General features: G+C 36.6%; 1 protein-coding gene across 8 annotated transcripts in view; it reads right to left on the bottom strand.

Annotated features, from left to right (window-relative positions):
* Atpalpha (sodium/potassium-transporting ATPase subunit alpha) overlaps positions 1 to 21,818 on the bottom strand; it is a 60,329-nt gene that overhangs the window by 14,967 nt on the left and 23,544 nt on the right. For 2 of the 8 annotated variants that reach the window (XM_073073941.1, XM_073073938.1), the window contains exon 2: positions 5,076 to 5,181. The exons of 3 other annotated variants lie outside the window; for them this stretch is intronic. In XM_073073941.1, the coding sequence (XP_072930042.1) occupies positions 5,076 to 5,084 (9 nt within the window). In that variant the 5' untranslated portion in view covers positions 5,085 to 5,181. Of the gene's footprint in view, positions 1 to 5,075; positions 5,282 to 21,818 lie in introns of those variants that run through there. 3 more of the 8 variants (XM_073073939.1, XM_073073937.1, XM_073073940.1) reach the window with 2 other exon arrangements.

Below are 21,818 nucleotides of genomic sequence, written 5' to 3'. Positions count from 1 at the left end.
ACGAAGGCGTGCTGTCCTCGTTACATAAGCGGCCCTCCGGACGCATGCGCACTGCGGCCCAACCCCCACTTGCCTCTCGCTACCCTCGACATAAATAGCTAAAAGACAAGGTTGCCACCCCCAGACCCCGTCGACCGCATTCTATAATCTCTATAAAGGTTAAACAGGAATCTGGTAGAAAATTGAAACTGGTTCTAACGAGACCGAAACTTACCATTTGTGCTACTCGAACAGTATTCAATTTAAACTTAGATGGAAGGGTGCGAGAAGAAAGGGATACAATTCGTTATAAGCACGGAGCGGTCTTTTATTGTATCTTCTTTGAAAAACATTGTTTGTTACAAAGTAACTATAGAATTTGCTTCAATTGAAATCGAGTTTGAGACGATTCTGCCAACTCGGAGACATAGTTGCAATCAAACGGAGACAATAAAAAATTAGATAATTGAATCAAGATAAACTGGACTTGTTCCACATATTAGCAATTGCCGATTCATTGCCACGGCCGCAGAACTGCTTTATACCGAAAATTTGTGGTTACTATCGTAGTAGTTTCGTGACATGTGAATGAGACAATTATTTTTAACGAACGCCGCGTCGCGAAACTGTTGCGTGTATCTCGTCGGGCAATTAGGTGCAAGCGCTGCCAAAATATTATTAGAAGTTCGCTGCACGTGCCTTTGTTGATATGCCCACGTTATACTTGTTCCTATACCTTTATTGGCACTTAGCACAGAGAAATTTATAGGCGACAAAATTATTGCATTCATAACCCGATTTGGTGTTTAGCTTCTAAACGAATTCTCATTCGTTCACAAAATGCTTCAATCTTTATCAAGAAGTAGCCAGTCTTGGTTTTAAAATAGTAGGTAATTTTCAACGGATTCTTTATAGTGTACTAGAATGCGAAAATCCTATTTTTTTCTCATAAAGTTAGAATCAATGGTAGACGTCATGCTCCATATACTCTACATTTACTTAATAACAGAGATCTTGTTCAATATTTTATAATAAAAATCTTCAAACGAATTATTGTACCCACGCTTGTTCGTAATATTTTATGACATCCAGAATGCGGGGAATTTTAAAGCGCATTTTTATCATGTGTTGTTGAACTCTTTTGCGATACGCGGTCATGTATCCCATCAATGTTGTTTAAATGTTATCTGAACACGAATTTGTTTTTATAAATTAGTATTTTATTGTTATTTAAATATGGTGATAAAGTAAAGGTGACTACAAGTAGCGTGAAATTAAAAACGTAATGGCAATTGTTTACAGCATTAAATAATTAAATCGGTGCAGAACGTATCAGCATTTCTTTTTACCGAACGCTGCAGTTATACACAATAAACAAATTTTACTATATCGTAATAAATGAAGTATTTTATAGATAATGATTTAGAATTTATACAGATACTTTTTTATATCAATATCTCACAAAACTTTGATTCCCTTACTGCCAGTAGTAGCAAATCAAATGTACAATTAATATTTCGCACATGTCAATTGATTTATCCCGATTATTTAATTAACAAAATTGTAACGAAAGGTGTATTTACGAATAGTTACAAATACTTCAAACATTGACGATATCAAAATTATCCATAACAAAAAAAATAGAACAAAACATTTTATGTAAATTACAACCTACATTTTTAATTAATACCGAAACCATAAATACATTTTATTAACAAAAAGGGAGATGAGGCCTTTCTGGACATTACATAATGCAAATTACTTTAAATATAATTACTAAGAAACATGGAACTCGTTTTAGAATTCCTTACTGTCCTCCAAGTCATGTAGTCTAATTCTGTGGACGACTATAGCATTGGTCATGATTCTTTGACGGTGTGACTTATTATTAGATGCTCGCCCTTCATTTCAATTCAATATCTGAATGGACTAGAGAAAATACGAATAGTAAGAGCGGACGTAATTTTTAAATTGCAGCTTTTGTAATGCTAGTAGACCATATTTATTTTATAATTTTATATACTCAATTATTTTTTACTAATTTTGGTAATTTGATGAATTAGGGAAACTATAGTTTTATTTTATATATTTACCTTGTCATCATTAACTCTTAAATTATAATATTACCTAACTACCAAAGTGTGTTTCAAACACGTTATCATAATGTTATTTTGAACACTAATTGATTATTGTACATTTTTCCTATTCCATTAATATTCCAATGCTCTTGTAATAAACTAATATCCTAATAAATTTGAGAGGACTTTTCTTTTTAAGTTTACATCTCATGCAAGCACTAGTTTTGATTCGTACAGAGATATATCTATGGATACGGTAGAGAACCCAAAAAAAAAACAAAGTAAAGGATTTTTTCACCTAATGCATAAGTAATAAAAATATAAATGTATAGAAATGTAATGAAACTGTAAAGTTATCTACTTGAACGTCAAAGTTGGCCTTTTAAAATTTATTTTTATAGGCGTATTTTACTACTTTATTTTACTTTGCATTTGCCACTTTAAAAGTAGTTTTAACGGCTCTGTCTTTATCTTAATACACTATCGTTTATTAAACATTTGAATTTTTCCGCCTATTGTCTTATACACAGAAACAGTTATACCTATATTGTAAATACATGCCGATGTTTTAAAAAAAAAAAATTTGGACTGAATATTTTTACTTAGCCGCGTTGAACGCAAATCTAAGGAAGAAATCTCGAATGACGGCGCATTTAATATAAAAGAAAAATATTAACTTTAAAGAATCTTGAAACTGATAAACAAAATTGTGCCTAACGCGCATTATTTTGGCATTTTGAAATCGTGATTTTCAAAGATGATGATGATTAAATTTGATTATAGACAAAATCGTTAAACACACATGAACTTTTAATTACTACGTAACAAGTTAGCAAATGTTCACTTAATTCCCGATCTATCCCATCACATGATGCGGAACAATTGAACAGGCAGGGATAACCGGCGGTTACGTCGATTGCTCTAACCTCGATTCCTCTTCGGTCAATGTTAGCATCGCAGAGATCAGCATACAATTAGCAGACCCTTGGCTGGTTTCAATGATGTTTAGATTTAGGACACTAAAACTGGGCGTGGTCCTCCCATTGTACCTAAGCAGCCATTTTTGTTTGAAAAGATTGTGTAACTTACGCAATGAATGTAGTTTTGCCTTTCTTACCATCGCATAAATGTATTCTTAATTTACCATTAAATATAAAGCTGCTTTTAATTCAAAACTTTGTTTAAATTATTAAATTTGTTATACAATTTCCTAACATATAAAAGACACTGTCCGCTATGGGAAAAAAACCTAAAGTTAATAAAATGTCTTGATTAACTGATAGTGCATCAGTAAAAAATATATGTAATACGTTTCAATGTATAACTATATATATATATATATATATTTTCGAAAAAATATGAGCACGTGTGTTTCAATCAATGTAAGTGGTGCCCATGCGATCGTGTGAACAAATTGCATATATTCATGAGGGTTGTAATACTACAATGGACTTCGGCAATTACTTAGAACCAATGACATCACTTTAGGAAAATCGCATATGCATTCGCATGGTTTATAGCAATGGATACTATCAACCTCGACAAAGGACTACTTACATAAGTATGCATTGTTCACAAAACTATTATACAACCTTTTTATACTTTACTCTATTTTCGTATTTATATTACATTTATTTTTTAGTTATGGTTTTATGAATCCTATTAAGTGACGTTTGATGAAAAAAAATTGAGATTGACTTAATTTTTTATATGCCCGTTAACCCTTACGTAACATATTTCGAGGATTTTCGAATTTTTAATCTCAAGGACCACGTCTAGCAGCCTAATTGATGCGTGCGCGCTATCGTCATAAAGGATAAAGGAAATACTCCAATAGAGCGACGGCACTCTATGCGATTTAAATGACATAATGACGAGGCAATTTTCTAATAAACCTTCGGTGCTATAGTTCTCGTGTCCGAAGCACGGCCGCCTCCCGGCAACCTGTTTAGCCACTTCCTTCAGGACACCTTGGAAGGAGAACACTTATTCTAATGCCCGGCCGAAACCAATCATCCTACTAAACGACTATGGAATCTTCCGTATCATTATGTTCAATGACTGAATACTAGGGTAGTTAGATTTTCTATTTTAATGGGATTTGATTTCCGGGAATTTGGTTTTGAGTTTTATTATTTAAAAAACACAAATGTAGTATTAACGAGGATTTAAGTTTCATAGTATAAGCGCCAGCTTTTTGATAAAGTTAAATTATTCCAATGAATATAAAATGTACTTCAGTTCTGAAAGAGTAAAGTCATATACTTGACAACACTTGATCAATAAGAGGAGCGCCCTATCTTTCTTTATCGAAATCACTTCTTTGTATGAGAAACTGGAGCACGTTAGATTTCGAAAATTTAAATTGAATCCGATAGTTCGGTTTAAAAGCTGCTTGATTAGTTTTAATTAAGGTGTCTTTCTAATTGGAGTGTTTAGGAAGTGTTTCAGCGGCACATGAGACCACAGAGCGGAGTGTCTCACTCCGCACGGATCGATACGAGCCGTTACGCAACCAGCCGGCGCCGTCTCCGACACATTGCTCCCTTTCTGCTCCTTGTCAATTACACACATAAAACAACTACAACTAGTACACTTAAACACTACAACTGCTATGTATATTAAGAGCATCTCGAATCGGAAATAATGAAAAACGACAAAAAAATAAAAAAAAACTCAAACGAGAATACTAAAGAAGTAAAAGATGTAAAACAAGCTGTTTCAGTTGAGAATAATGAGTGCGCAGGCTACTTGAGCACTAAGAGTGATAGTAGAACAAAGGCTGTAAAACGTGCTAATGGATTCCTTTGAGACGATACTGGAGACATGCTGGAAGGGCTGCAGGCACTTCACAAAGGAGGCTGGCTAGGAGGATTTTCGACGAATTCGACTTCCGATGACTCCTTCCGCACTATCAAGGCATGCACTCACATCTTCACGAAGGCACCGAACCGCCCTATAGGGCTCGCTATTACAAAGGCCTAATACAAGCACTACAGCAAGCGACACTGCACTCACCTCGCCCATTTTCGCTAGTCTTTATCGGAAAGGCGGATTAAAAGTGTGAACCGCCTCTCGGTCTCGTCTCTGATCCTCGACTGAGCGGGGTAGGTCGTAGCTAGTTCTGCAACAACGGTGACCGTTACGGTTTCCTCGTTCCAATGAAAAAACTTAAAAATATGTGCGCTTTCACGTCGTCCCGTCGCACGGCACTGGGGCTATGTCATCGTGGTACGAAACTAAAACCCGGTATGAGAGTGCACGGGTGGAGGAGGCGCGACTGCGCGACGTTCGGCGGCCTGGCTCGGGCGGCGACTGACGATGGGGCCGGCGCGTATCGAGTCGACGGCGCACTGACGTCACACTGCGTCACGACGCCAGCGCCGCCGCTGCCACCGTCGCGCGCATCTCGCTGCGCACGGCGCCCTCCGCGCGCCGCCGTCGCCGCCGCCGCGCCCGCCCCTCGCGTAACCTTCCACAACCGGCACCGATGACAACCTCCGATCGCCAACGTTTCCGTCCACGCACCCTCCTATCTTTTCCAATCTTTATCTGATTCAAATATCGTCACGGCGGCCCTTAGATAACAACGACTTACGATTTTGGAACATACGCAGCGAACTTAACGCATATAGAACACTTTTTATGTACCCTTGTCCCATAATCATTTTCACGCCGATGGGGTTAATAAATTTTTACGAGACATTTGTCCTTAGGGCGGCGCGCTAAGGTGGACGGAAGGCCGGCGGCGGCGCGCCCAACCCTAATATAAAGTATTTACAGACACTTCTGAGAAATCACCAAATCACACTTTATGTGGACATTAAATATAAAGTAATTAACGAAATAAAGATGCTCTAGATACTATTTCCGGCTTACGAAGGCGAGTTACACATTAAAACCAGGCTGAAATATTAAAAAAAAAAAACGTTTAGCATCACCGTATAAGTTCAGGGTAGACCGTAAAATAATTTTATGGTTAGTGAATATATTTGCGATCATTTTATTACATTCGCATTATGATAATGTCATAACCAACGTACATAAATAAATTGTAGACGTACATGTTTTATTGCCAACGCAACGTCCTCCCGACGTGACCGCGATTCCTGACCAAATAATCCGCAAACATCACCATAGAATTTAACCTCCACCTAGATTTACTGCTGCACATCGAAAATACTGCTCATATGATCTATGAAAACAAAATATATGATGATCGTCAAATCGGCTCTTCGGAAAACTTCTTCTGAATCAAATAAATCTGCTGGATTCTAGCGGATTTTTCTCAGTGGAGATGTGTTTCGATCCTATAGTTGTATAACAAAAATACTAACTATCAATTTGAAAATGCCCTAAAACTTATAGATAACAAAGAAAACAAAACAGTTCCAATATATCATATACCTAGTTTCGTCAATTTCAAAGTATTGATCGAACCAACCAAGTAATTTGAAATTCATGAAATAAAGTCGTTCGATTGTAGAGCGTGTGAAAACTTTGCACCGAAGAACAACGTTGCATTCAACCTATTTTTAACGAATCGATAAAGTAAATTACCCATCGAGCACTATGCGCCACATTTGTACATCTAAATAAGTAAGGAATGATCGATTCGATTTAATTTCGTATTGAGGGCAGGCACGATGAATAATATCTCGAGAATAACACTTTCAGGACTTAATTGTGATTCGGAAAATAAATGGAAGGGGAGTTTCGTCTAATTCAACACAGTCCTAATTGAAACAACTTGTAGAATTCATAACTGGTTTCATAAATGGAAATGAATGATTTTTACTCATCAGTCATTCATTTAAGGTAATTTAGTATTAGTACGAGTACAATCTGATACTGGAATAAATATAATATTTCCTTTTTCGTTCTATCTTTGACATTTGATTTAATATTGGGCACCTTCGGGGATTATATTTCAAACGGTTTTGATAATTTTCTGAAAATGACAACTTCCTTTATATAGGTGTCCTATTTTTTTGAGACATCCTATACATAGGAAAAATGTATTAATAATTATCCAAAAATACTTATCAGAATAATATCGAAATGTGCCATACGATTATAATCGCAAGACGTCGCTGCGGTTGTATACATTTCCTCTGCCCTCGGGGGCGCCACCTGTCAGATATTAATTTCCGGTACTTGACGTTGTTCAGGCCACGTAATTACACGTCAGCACACAGACGTAGGTACTAGATATATAGTTGCTATCCGCTGGCTAGCTTTTAGCAAACTCGTTAACCCTAAAACTGCGTATACTATTCCACATACGTAGGAAAGGATGAAAAAGGAAAACCCGGTGAAGTCACGTACAAATATCAGGATTTTCCGATGCGTCACCGCTTTCACCGCTAAGTGCAGCCCTCTTTCAAGCATAATCATCCCCGACGGTACCGAGCAGCACTCGCCGGCATAAAACGTTATCATTTTATATTATTGTAAGTAGGTTAGTAAAGCTGCTCACGCAATCTTGCACCTAATACGCTTCCCCGGTGCAAATAAAGCGTGAAGTTGCACGCTTTTCAATTCCAGCGTCCGCCGTGCCCCGCCCGTGCACGTATTTTCATTTTACCGGGTCTGGAGTGGAACGCGAAACAAAAGGATTTTTCTCTTCATTGTTTCACTAGAATCATTGCCGAGAATACTAGGAAAATTTATCACGTTACAATTTACCTATTTGCAGCACTATCTTACCACGTTTAACCCCTGATAAAAATCGAAACTCATAATACCTACATTCTTCATATCCAATAACGTAATCTTCAAGTGGACATCGTCAGGATATTTATTGTTACCTAACCTAAATGTGTTGTGTAATATTTCACCTAGGCAACGATTTGTCTAGCTATCTACAACAATAGTAATTACATAGAATATACCCCATAGTAGAAGAGCGCCCCTTAATAATTTAGCGCTTCGTGCGCTTACCAACAAGGCCCAAGGAAACTTGCCAATCAATATCAGTACAATGCATTACCCTGAATTCTAACGACTACGCATGCACCGGTTTGACCCGGGAATTTCCCAGGCATAGGTCAGTTACTGCGCGACCTGCCGTACCCATTTCATTTTAAAATTTTGAACCATATTGAAATTTTACTTTCTCACAAATATATGCTCATATTTAAGCAAATAACTTAAAGCATCATTGGTAAGTCGATAAATTCGATTTTCAATATTTTAGATATATTTAGACGAAACTTTCCAGTGGAAACTTTAACGGCCGTTAGAACGGTCTTGGGGAAAGTTGAGAGAGCGTTCAAATTATATGTGGCAGATGTCAAAACGGGGAGGACAAAGAGATTTTAAGCGACAATAATTTAACAAGGCGTTCATGATGTATTATGTAAGGGCATTAGTATCAGCGACGGGGCAACGGGCCATTCCTTTGCCTTGGAACACCGGCTGATATGAAAATTCGTCGTGAAGCGGTCGGCGGCGAGGCGGGGCGGCGGGGACACTTGGGTAGAGGCCGGGGGTGTGTGGAGGCTCTATTTGGGTCACCCCGGGCGTCATTCCCCGCGATCAATAGCGGAGCCGGCGCGCGCCGTTCGCCCTCTTGCTTGCGCCGCCGCGCCGCCGGTTACCTAACGCGTCTCGCACACTGGCCCATCGACATTAATTTATTTTATGAATAACCTTCCAAACTGTGAACTATTCGGAATGAAAACTACATCAGTTGTTGTTTTAAGCCCATCAATAGACCCATTCCCGGCTGTCATTACTCCGCTTACACGAAAAGTAGGCGACCCACCCCATCTGTTCTCGAGCAGGCGCAACGTCCGCTGTCTAGCTCTTATCTAGCTCGAGTCTGCCAGTGATGTTACGTAAGAGCATTAAGTATATCCATATCTATTTAAAGAATTTCTTGAAAATAAGATGGAGGATTGAGTGAGGCGAGGCTTAGATAAGGCAGCCGCCGCAGCGATTCAAGTTTTTATTGTTTTTGGGTTATTAGGGTGAAAATCCTAGTCTGAAATTAACATTATCTTCACATAAGAACATATAAATATGCTCCATACGATACTTTATCAGGGTTATTAATTGTGCAGTATAAAAATATTTTAATTAAAGTTAAATACTTAGCTGGGCAATCTAGGGCACTCGTTTTAAAAAGGGCAGAATGAAAGCTGGGCGTCTATTAAAATTGACGAGGGATCGTGATCATACATAAAATATTCAGTGTTCGTTGTCGATGTGGGGAGGGGACGTGATAAATCAGCGGTCAGCTGTAAATCCCGAATGACTCATATTTTAAAAGTGCGCTGAAAACCCGTAATGAGGCGTTTCGAGTCAAGAGGAGCACTAGAGCGGAGGCACAAATATTATGGCGGAGAGACAAGGCTTCAGAGCTTTGCTCGCAGCTCCGTACTCTGCATCCCGAATGAATCATTACGTCACGGAAGTACGTAAATTTATTTTTAAATTCATCTTTCCTTTCACATTTCGTAGCTTCGTAAATACAATGCACCTTTATTGTAATATATTCAAATAGTGAAACAAAAGCTTTCTCGGAGCGCCCATCCGAATTCTGTACATTTGCATTTAAACTGAATGGAGTTCACCAACTTTTTACATCCGAGCTACAGACCGATGACAAACTTTATTGGGTAATTGAATATTTTATTCGCGCACCTTTTTCTCCTTTAATGAAATTATTTCGCGAATAGTGAATCTTTTCTTTATATATTACAAATAGTCAACTGATTTAAATTTGAAGACGATCGCATGTATCTTGTGCTTGGAGAATATTACCAATTTAGGAGAATCATCGAAGTGGAAGACAGCAGTAGTATTTCAGATATAAGATAGAAATAGATGTTATGGATCTGTTTGAAAGGGAACAGAAAAGTTTACCATCTAAGTTTTATCATCTTCTGCAGAGATGCGCAGGGAGACAAAAACCATTACGAAGTAGGACGAAGCATATAGAGATTAAGTCCTTTTTATCGTGATAGAATATTCTTGCAAAACCATATTTTTCTATATAACATTTTGACAGGCACAACCAGAGTCTGCGCGGCTGTACTTCGATAGATATTAAATAAACGATATACTTTACGAAAAAAACTGTTTTGCCTACCACGGTTCGCGTCTGGTCTGGCACGCTCTATGTCTGTGATGTAAATGATTTCGAATAGAAAAAGTTATATAAGCGATGCTAAAACTATACTCAACATCAGGTTCACTCCACCGGTGATAACTATTATTCATAAAATCGATCCGTATTTCCCGTTAATAGACTTACCTTACAATAACTTCATAAAGACTAATCCGTGGATCGAACTTTATAATAAGTCTCTTCGAGATGTAAAAGTGGCCCGAGGTTGCGCAATGAGCCAAGGGGCAGCGCCCAAGTTTCCCGTGCAAGTAGTTTCAACTCTACTTAAACTTTTCATAAATGGGAACAAACTTACGTTGTTAATGACTTCATTTCTTTACACCCCGGTAGCGGTATTATGTAGTATTTTCAACTTAATTATTTGATTGCTATCCAATTAATGTTTATTCATTCACGGTAATCTAGTAAACCATTTGGTTGTTTATATAAACATGCCTAATTTAATCCAGTTAGGTTTCAAGTTCTATATCTTTTAAAATACCTATAAGGATGTACGTACGTAATATAACGTAGGTACGTAGACATTGATATGTATGCGTATAACGTAAGTATGTATATAATATGTACCTGTTAAATTTATTTGATTCGATTTCCGAGAACAGATCAATCGAAACCTAAGTAGTAAATATTCAATATACTCCAAGAGCCACACATATACATACCTAGATATAGGTAAATATGGCTAGACCGCATTTCGCGTAGGTACCCATATCAGAAATAACCCGAGTACCGCGTAGAAATAGAAGGTAAACGTAGCATCGTGACGTGCCGGCGAACAAACGCGGTGCCAAAACGTGCCCATAAAACTACAATACTTATTGCAAAGTGTACCGTTTACAATTCCAATTTACAGGAACACCTTAAAAGAAAACCGTTGTTTGGAAGTATGGTGCATGTACACGTCAAAGCATTATATCGTTGCATGATAATCGGTTGAACTTCTTTATCCCTTAGCAAAGCTCTTATTTCTTTTAACTTCTATGAGAAGTAGAGCCAGCGTGACTAGGGCCGGTACCGCTACCACATCCATTTTGCAACGCCCTCAGCAAAACTCAGGACAGGCAACGTGTAGCGACTGTAGTGTAGTCTTCAGATAGAATCTATTCTATGCAGAGTTGGTTTCAGATGCCCATGGACATCTTATCATCAGATGGACTGTAAGCTCGATTACTGCTCCAATTATATAAAAAAATCACTTTCAGTAGAGTTAAAGTGCAGAAGTACCGCCATCACATTAATTTAAGTAGAATGTAACGGCGCAGAATATATAATAGATAATGATTCCACTGCTGTGTTCTCTGCTGAAGAGGTCGTTCTAACCCTCGCAGCTAGGACTACAAAGATTAGGTTTCACTTCCACTGTATAGAAAAGATTATGATTCATAAGGCGTTAACTTGAACAAAGAAAATATATATTATATATATTGGGTATGACAAAGAAAATATTATATGTCCACCAGATTAAGGTCTATAAATATGGAGTATGGACTAGGACGATCTTTTATTTAATATAAGATGTCGATTGTATTAGCTGCAGTAGCCACCTTAAATCTTTAGCAGAAACAAACGATTACAGGCACACATCGGATTACACAGTTTAATAATGTAATAACTTGAAACGATATGTTCAGTTCAAAACATGGTTTTCCTGAAATAGCCCACGATCAATTCACTTGAATTATTCGCACAAGTTGAGCACCTGTATTTATTTGACGACAAACTTGTGCCAAAATAATGGGCACCGTGTGTTACTAGGTCAATGGATACTGATAGAGGAAAAACTGTGAACTCCAAATCCATATGTAATCAGAAAAAGTTATAACAAGAACAACAAACTCTCTATCAAAATGCGGAAAAAAGGACGAGGGAAAGGCAAAGAGATTTGTATTTGCTATAAGTAATGTAAGTAGTTGAATCATGATTGCCAAAACACCTTATGTTTGAAGAGGCGCTAGGGGGAGTTAAAGTTGTAAAAGTAGTTCTATATTGAGAGATTAGACTACCCCTCGTCGTACATGTTTAGAGCCAAAATAGCCGCATAAATCAAATTTATTTACTTGAGTGTGTCGTTAAGCTGGAAGTTTATTTCTTCAAATGGCCAATAGAGTCTAGAGTGGGCTTAGAGATAGCCTTTGCGTTTCAGGTGCGCTACACGTACCCTGAACCACTTTCCAATATTATAGAGTCCATTTAGTTTTGGAGCCGCTCGACCGTGTTGTCATTAAAGAGATTAATGATGTTATTACGTGAGATAGTTTAAAGATAGCCAGCACTCTTTCCGGACTTTAAATTGAATTGAAGTTGCTCCGAACGACCCTTTTTTAAATAAGGTTCTTTCGAATTGTAGTAATCAAGTGTCTTTCAATTTATTCAGCAAAGCTAATTGTTTTTGGGAAAGTGATTGCTTTTAAAATAGGTATTTGTTGAATTCGAGTTTTAGTGAATAGAAGTTAAAATGGAAACTAAATTTGCTGGATTTTCAGTACTTAGATACATACATAATTATATTTCGTTCGTCGTAATATTAATGAATCAGATTTTTCCAATAACACTAGTGTTGATTTCTGGGTTAAGGAGGGCCTCCTCAAACCGCTTCATAGAAGATACAGAGTGTAAGCTTTGCAGTCTCCGTACCAATTTACTATATATCACGTTCCGCCCCATATATCAAGTAATTTAAGAGGGAGTCTAGAGTGCGAAGAATAAAATACGGACCAATTTGAAATTGCGAATAAAGTAACAAATATATCGTTCCGTACATTTCCTATTAACGATCCGATCAGCAAATACCTAAGTCAAAAGCGTTTCCCATTAATGAGCTTCTCGGAATGCTATCCAAGTTTCAGAGCTAATGCCTATGACAACACGAAGTTTCTCCACTGAACCTGTTCATAGGTTAACGCAATCAAACGGGGGATAATAGTTTTACCTCACCTCGATCCAAGTCGCGGCGAGGTCAGAGTGAATAAACCACCGAGGCGAGTCAATTTCCTATATTAGATTTGCCTTGCAGAGTAGAGGAACGGTATTCTACTAAGGGAAGGTTGTTTCAACAACAGAATGAAATTGAATAGCGGTGAGTATAACGATTTAGACTATCGAACATTTGATATGATGTTAAAGCAATTGCAAGAATTTGGAATAATTTTTGGACTTCCCTATCTAAACGATAAATGAATCTAAAATTTCATTCAGACTATCTGCCCGTATGTCCCAGCCATTTTGCTGAGTGTTTCTCCCCGTCTTGACGTGGAACTTAAACAATACTTTCAACGAAAATTGGTTTGAATAAAATATGTTGTGTAGTTTCTGAAATGTGATACATTTACAATTGCACGCTGTTTAGAATTTACCGTAGAAATAAATTTCATTTTATTGTGCTTTAAGAAATATGTAGAATCAATTTTAAATTTATTTCTGATTTTAATAAAGTGCCTAATGGCCTTTAATAAAGTTAGATATCGCCGCCTTATTTTATAGACGAATGAATTTTATATTAATTTTCCCAATCTCAATAGAACGTAATAAACTATTGAAATAAACAGTGAAACGTTACTACAATTTAAGAAAACTTTGCCGAAAAAATAACAGATGACTTAAATGTATATTCCATTTGGAAATATCGCACTTTCTTTGTTCCTCATGAAACGGCATGGAGTAATCAGAAGCTTTAAAATAAATCAGATACAAAACAACCCAAATGAAGGAAAGTAAGTCTGAAAGCCTCACATTGAATTGAATTAGGCCCCAGCGGTAGAGGCAAAAGGAAAAATCTGTTGCCTTGCATGGAAAAATTTGCCGATCGTTTGCCGTTTCGGGCGTGCGCATAACGTCGACAGAGCAATCCTCTACGCTGCTTCAAATCTTATCTATATTATTGTAAAGCTGTTGTTTGTCTGTTATCACGCAGAAATGATTATCAGATTTTAATGAGTTTTTTGTTTAAAAGCTTATGGTGAATGTTTATAGCAAAACCATAACCAGAGTCGGAGATATAACTAAAAAACTACCTTGTCACGTATATCCATATTAAGAAAGTAATCAATTTTGAACAACTTACGCACTAGAGGTAGAGATGTTATAAACATAAAATATAACTGATAACGCTGGTGACCGACTAGTTAAAATTATATTATGTTCAGACAATACGAAATATGGTTTTATTTTGTAAGAAATAACGCATGGCTGAGCAGTCACCAATTACCCACTGCAGTGCCAAATGTTGACAACCGCGCATACGACGTCGCTAGCATAAGTTAGTTGTATACACATGTACAATTTACACGGAGCTGGCGTTCCGTAAAACATTTCAGTCAATGAAATTATTATAGAGTAAACAGAATATGAGCGAATATAAACATTGAGCGTCACGGCCGTTGCTACGCCGATACTGTTGATTCACTCGCTTTTCATGTACAGACCGAAGGTGAAGATGAAGGAAGTTTATTAGAATATGTACCGGCAGATAAGATTTATAGTTCGTTGAAACATTCTAAAAATTGCACACGTCTCCAAGATTTAGTATATCAAATCAATAGAACTAAACACGTTTGGTTTGAACACTCATCATGTGTAAACTAACAGTCCTATTTAAATTTACGTTTTTAGCTAATTTTGACTTTCTCAAATTTGATGAATTTAATAGGGTTACGAAAATTTAAAGTCCGATAAACTAGGTCAACCCCATCATTAACATGATGATTTTATAATTTGAAGTGCGTAATAATCTGAAAGTTCTTTCCGAACAAAACTTTCCGTGATAAGGTTTTCTAAGTTGAAAGTGTCGTGAATAATATGATATAATACAAAAATTATTTATTTTACACTACCCAATCACAAAGACTCACATGAGAAACTAGTGTTAAAATAAATATTAAAATTTATCCAGACGTATTTTGAGTGCCATATCTATTGTATAATGTACTCGTACATATAACGAATTAAGAATCACATTCAAATTTAATACCCATAACCATACTATTTATTTTACATACGTTTAAAAGCCTTGGATGATATATAAGAAAATATCTGCCTAGTATAACAAATTGGGATAAAGTGTACACTGTACATCTTTCGAAAAGTGAATGGGAACGAATTGTACATGATGTTATATAACGACGACATGTAAAGCTTTTTAAAGCGTGTTAAATTCCCGACACGTACGAAATGGAATACCCACAACTGGGTGAAATTTGAGAACCCAGTGGGTTTGAAATATAGCCTTCAAAGCAGATTAGTTTAGCGAGTTCCTGAAAGGTCCCTTTCATACTTACAAATAGAATAACCTAAACCGCATTACGCATGACGTGCTTAATACTGTAACCATTGAACCAGTCCACTGCTTCGCGTTTCAATTATTTGTGGTTTACGACTCATATCGTAGTTTTCTTTTTTCTAACCTGCGCAACCACACAAAGTTTATTTGATATTGAAAAGAAAGTATGTACAGCTCTTGAACTACATTTTCTATAAGAGAAGCAAAAGAGCATACAGTCCAGGTGGACTAGACTGGATAGGAAGAGAAAAGAGATGAGAGAGAAAATAAGAGGCTAGGTGTGGTTGAGGTTAAAGGAGATTGTGGATTGTTTATTTTATTTTTTCGTTGGCGTACATTTAATAAATCTACTTTTTAATAAAAAAAATATAAATATAGACTTTTAGAAAAGCCTTTGGCGCCTACTTGTAATGTACATTTAACATGCAAACTTTTAAGAATTATAAGGTACAAATATAGTTTGTCTAAAATTAAACGTTAACGCTACTCGTATCAACATTAAAACATTAGTCACAATAAAATACAACACGTTTATACTCCGCGAGTAGGTATGATATACTCGTATAATATGAGATACATAAATATTGATGGTAAGAGCTAAAACCGCAATTATATGAAACACGTCTACCGTGATCAGCAATATTACGTCGGCATAGTTCAATACAGCGTGCAGAACCATTTATATTGGCAGTTCTTCTATTTCCACTGCTAGTAGAGATTATCCAGTATGTGGAACAGGGTCAGGTGTCACGCTAAATGGAATCCAGGGTATTTCGCGATACGTAAATCTAGCCGTGAATCAACCGACGTTAAGTGCACGCGAGAATTGCCGTGCTCCACATAATTCAATTATGAGTTTGACGGTTTGTCGCAAAGGTATTGTGTGAGAAAAACTTTAGGTACATGAAATAAAATACAGGAGTCGTGGGAACGGACGCTCCGGTATAATGAGGCACGCCACGAGTAGTCTAGGATTGTGCAGGCATCTAAATCGATTTCTCCGAGGAGCTACATAATGAAACGCTTATCATGCCTGACGCCAGTAATTAGGGCAGATTCATTAATTTTAATTTTGAAAGCTGCCAGATACGGTAACAACTGTTTAAAGTTTATGTTAGCATAACTTACATTGGTTTCCCATTACGTAATTACAAGGGAGATACAGTTGAGTGGGCTGATGACTAGATTCGGGGACATAATTCTAATGCCAAAAAAGCTTTATTAGAATATTCAATGTTGTACACTACAATGACATAATGTGGTAATTATAGAATAAGCTTATGTTAGTAACATGTGAAATTAATTTTCCTTTACAATTTATATTCATAAAAAGGATTTAAAGTGTGCCTTTGACAAAGTTCTCTAATAACGATAATGAAAAATGTACAATAGAATGCAGAATGGGAGTTGGGTACCTGGTCTATTAATACATTAATTGCAGGCAAATTACGGCTCTCACAGTGTAACAAAGCCACATGCGGTTCCCAGAGAAAGGAGGTCGAGTGCCTCTGTTATAAAAAATAAGTAGGCAACAAAAACAAATAGAACCGGGAGCTGAAAATATTTTCATATCATGAAAACAGAAGCTTTTGTTGGATTGTTTGCAAATTCTAATTGCTGATTTGTATGTGAAGACGCGTGATGAAAGAGAAAAAGAATAAAAATGTGTGTAATTCCCTTACTTACAGAATAGATGATTCCATTCAAAAATCATAGAAAAAAGAATCAAAGTGCGACTTTTGAAAAATTCAGAAATATGAGTTTATGTTAAACTTAATGTAGAGTGTGTCCAAATTAAGACTATAAGTTAAGACAAGAAAATTTCAGAGGATCATAAATTTTAAGCGCAATCTTTGAAGCATATCTAAATTGAGATCATCTCATAGCAGTGTCCAAAATGACTATAATCCACCGGCCGGCAGCGGAGCGGGCGGCTCGAGGCGGTGTAGACCAGTAGCTGGACGCACCCGACATCCGTTCCCGTCTCCTCTTCTGCCAGTTCAACGACCAGATTTAAATTCACTAATGGATGCGCCAATGATAGATGAGACAATAAATCTTATCTTAGAAAAATATTGTCTTCTTTTTTCTGAACAATAAAAGACAAATGAAAAGAAAGGATTGAAGTAATTTACACCAAATACGTACCAGTTTGAAGGAATGTAGTTAACAATAAATGACATATTTTTTTATAACACACGAAAAGCAGACGAGCATGAAGTCCGCCTGATGGTAAGTGGCTACTGCCGCCCATGCACATTTGCAATTAACCTCATAATATAAGATTACATCCCTACCTAGCCTCGTATGTGTGGCCTAAGGACTAAGCTGGAATCCCTCTGAAGAGTATGTCTCCCTTAATACACCTAATTTTATAGAACATAATTACGCTGCTTAAATAATTGTAGTATCCAACCACCAACCATACCAAAACATAAACATCATAATATGCAACATAAGCTAAACGTAAATCATTTTGCTTATGATTCTTGAAGTAATTGCAAACGTATTTCTTTCTGACAAATTGCCTGATTGGCTTGAGTAATAGGTAACAGGAGTATTATGATAGTGATGATTTTCTTATGACGCTCTTCTGTGTTGTTTGCAATAGAGCAATGGATTTATTTACATCAATACTAACTGACCCGCAAACGTTGTGTTGCCATATAAATAAGTAGGTATGATGTAATTGAAAAGATTGAAAAATATTTATAATATAAACAATTATTAATCCAGACAAAGATTTTTATTACTTCCTTTTGTTTTACACTGAAAGAGAATATAAGAAAACAACAAAACATCAAATTCAAAAGCGCACCGCGCCTCTCCTCACCGCTATGCCTCACCGCTCACAGATAAAAAATACAACTCCTCAACTTGCCAGTTACAGTCGGCCATCCTGGAACAATTGCGCCGCAATTGACGCCTCACCTCACCTCACCTCACCTCTGTTACTACTTCTCATCTCTTTGCTCTGGTAATAGTTCCATCCATTTCCATATGATAGATCTACTTCTGATGATTTACATATTTTCAAATAGCCTTTGACCACGCAAATTATTTCTCTACCCAGTGTGCATAGGTACCACTCAATCTAGGCTCCACTGTCCTTGGCCACAAAAACTTTTCAAGCATGTCAGTATCCTCTTCTCCGACGCGTTCTGACCTCTCATTCGTACTCGAGTGAAGCATCTTATTCTCCGTCTTTCTTTAGTCCGTATTAATTCACTTTTCAACCACTCAGGACTCTCCTCAGGGCGCTACCTGCTTGATTTAAGGTTGTTCACATCCATTCTCTACTCGACTCCCAGCGCAACACTTCATCTAGCAGGCGACACCCCAATCTTTATTTGCCAAAGATATCTGTAATAAGAAATCTCAGAGAGCAAGTGTGTTCCTTATCTGGCTACTATAAGGGTATCCTGACTACAAAAATGCTATTTTAGACTATGTGTATTAGAATTCCCACCACAAGAAAACTAAATTAAATTTGCTTTCTTCAATGAATTAACAAAATACTTTTTAAAACTTAAACCGAATCCATCAAAATCTAAAAGATTTAATATGGTTCATTGAACACCCCAAATAAATTAAAATATTTCATACGATGTCGGCTATAATGGCTCATCTTATGTTTACAACTCTGATAAGTAACATAGGGTTTGCAGCAACAAGGATATTTTCTTTATATGACAACTAACACTACTTCAGCGTCTCATCACATTTTCGCACTAACAATACTCATCTCACCACCGCATTTACGGAAACGAGGATCGAGAATGGTGTGGTTCTCAATAGACCAACAGTTCCTCTTGTTCATGCAGAATACCAACAGAGATAACTTAAGTTATTTAGCTCTGATATCTAATACCTGTACAAATCTGTTTAATTCCAAAATTAATAAAATAATAATATCGTTTAGGTACTCGTGACACAGTTATTTCTATATCTCGTCAATATTCTCTCGCTATATTTAACCAGCCTAACTCAACCACTAACACTTAACCAGCAATCATGGAACGAAAGAGCTATAAGCTAAATAACAGAGTTTATTATTTGAAGTACCACTACTCGCTGCATTCGTGTACTCGATATAATCATCAAATTGTTCATAAATATTTCCTTTAGACATTTCTATAAATTCATTGTGAGCGTACTTATAGGAGGTATCCACTGTAGAACTTTCTATGCTCATAGCCTACATTCATACTTAGGAATATTAAGAACACACAAGGACATTTCCTTTTTGTGGGTGGCAAAATAGGTGAAAAGTCACATCGAATAACACAGAAACAAATTGGTTGACTTATATCCATAACGAAACAGTACAATAGTCCACAAACAATATTTTCCTATTAAACCATTATGACTGTAGTAATCTAGCTCTCCTCTCTAATAATCTAGCTCTCCTCTTTAGTAATCTAGCTCTCCTGCAACTGTAACCCACCATGCTCAATCAGAAAAGTTTATATCAATAATGTTGAATAAGCGCTACTCATAACATAAATGCTTAACCGGTACTCCTCAATTATTAAAAAGCTTACCCTGCATTAGGCACACAATAATATTTAACCACTATAACTCTAACACTATGATTTATTCTCAGTGAGCGACCATAAAGTACACTTGTATACGTCTAAAACTAATAATCTCAAGGGTCCTTTATGTGTAGTATCAATTTAATTTAACTCCTTAACTGTTAATAGAAGGCAAATAAACTCTAAAACCCCATAAGTTTAAAAAATCAAAGGTCTGAACCCGGGATTGAACCTCACACCTCAGAACAGATTGAGAACCCGAATCTCAAACCAATAGGCTACCACTACTTATGTCTCTGAGTGCAAAGGCACTTTATAATATTAATGAAGATATTTGTGTAAAATAATAATTTCTTAAAACTCAAAATGTAAGTAGTCATATTAAGTACCTATGATTGTCTCTTTAACCAAACCTCAGATTGAATTATAATATCTTGTTGGAGATGTCTCAGTAACGTATCATGTCTCTCTCAAATTTCTAAATTAATAGAGAATATGCTGCTGCTCCACGTAAAATCATACATCATAAAGAAGATTATTTACCAGATCCATACAAAATTCTAGCAAACTTAACTTGCGTTAATCATGCATAATGTGGTGTTGTTCAGGAACCGCGAGTACCAAGAGTGCCACCAACAGCACCATCGCTACCTCCAATTCCTCTTCTATAACCCAGTCTTCGTTGCCAAGGGTTTAAAATGAGTTTTAAGCTTCTGACTCTACTCCACATCATGGTTATCTTGAAAGGTTACAACTGTTACAAGTCACACGTCCCTGTATGAAGCTCCTGTAGAGAAATAAACACAACTACAGTATAAAAGACTTTCACCGTTGCCCATCCTCATAATGTTACTTGAGCGCCCTGGGCTTTATAACATTACAACATACATTACAGCATCATTAATTGTTAACAACAAGTTTTATTTTAAGTACTGCAACTAACATCATATAGAAAAGACTATTAAACTTGTGTAAGTAAAGAAATCAAGGCATACATCCAGTACACAACACGCATAGTACACACATGTAGTAACACAACTATTTTTGTCATAAAAAAATCTAGATAAGACTGACGAGTTAGCTTATAGAAGTTAGTCACCATAGGCCGGACATCTGTAACCTCAGAAGAACCTCCAATGTAACGCCTGCTGCATTTTACTTCAAAATTCGTAAGCTACTAATTAATAATAATTATCATATGCAAGCAGTCAGCTCCCTTATTCAATGTAAAATAAAACTCACCAGCATATCAAAGCCTTACCCCAAGTGTATTAACAGCTGTTAACACACGTCATACTTATCTGGTTAATGAATGCTGCTCCTCTTGCTGCTCATTTTATCAGAAAAATTACTTAGAGTCCCACTTGAAGCATGTTATAAATTGCGCCGAAAGCATTTACTCAGGTACGACTTCACCTACTGGGCCTTCTATTTCTCATCAGCCGGTACTTCTCATAAATTGCCATCATCATCGCCATCATCATCTACGATCATCCTCATCATCACCATCATCGATAATGGTGCTTACAAATTACGACTTTAATGTTCCGTCATTAGTTGGAATAATTTATTTTCTCTCATCTGGCTAATATCCTTTTTATATCTTTACTCTCTTCATTGTAAGCACTTTATACCACTTCTGAATATAATATAAACAATTATTAATCCAGACAAAGATTTTTATTACTTCCTTTTGTTTTACACTGAAAGAGAATATAAGAAAACAACAAAACATCAAATTCAAAAGCGCACCGCGCCTCTCCTCACCGCTATGCCTCACCGCTCACAGATAAAAAATACAACTCCTCAAC

Source organism: Epargyreus clarus, unplaced genomic scaffold (assembly GCF_041222505.1).
Source record: "Epargyreus clarus isolate Ecla_fem2 unplaced genomic scaffold, WU_Ecla_fem_2.2 ptg000006l, whole genome shotgun sequence".
Lineage (NCBI taxonomy): Eukaryota > Metazoa > Arthropoda > Insecta > Lepidoptera > Hesperiidae > Epargyreus > Epargyreus clarus.
This window is presented reverse-complemented; position numbering and strand designations above follow the sequence as displayed.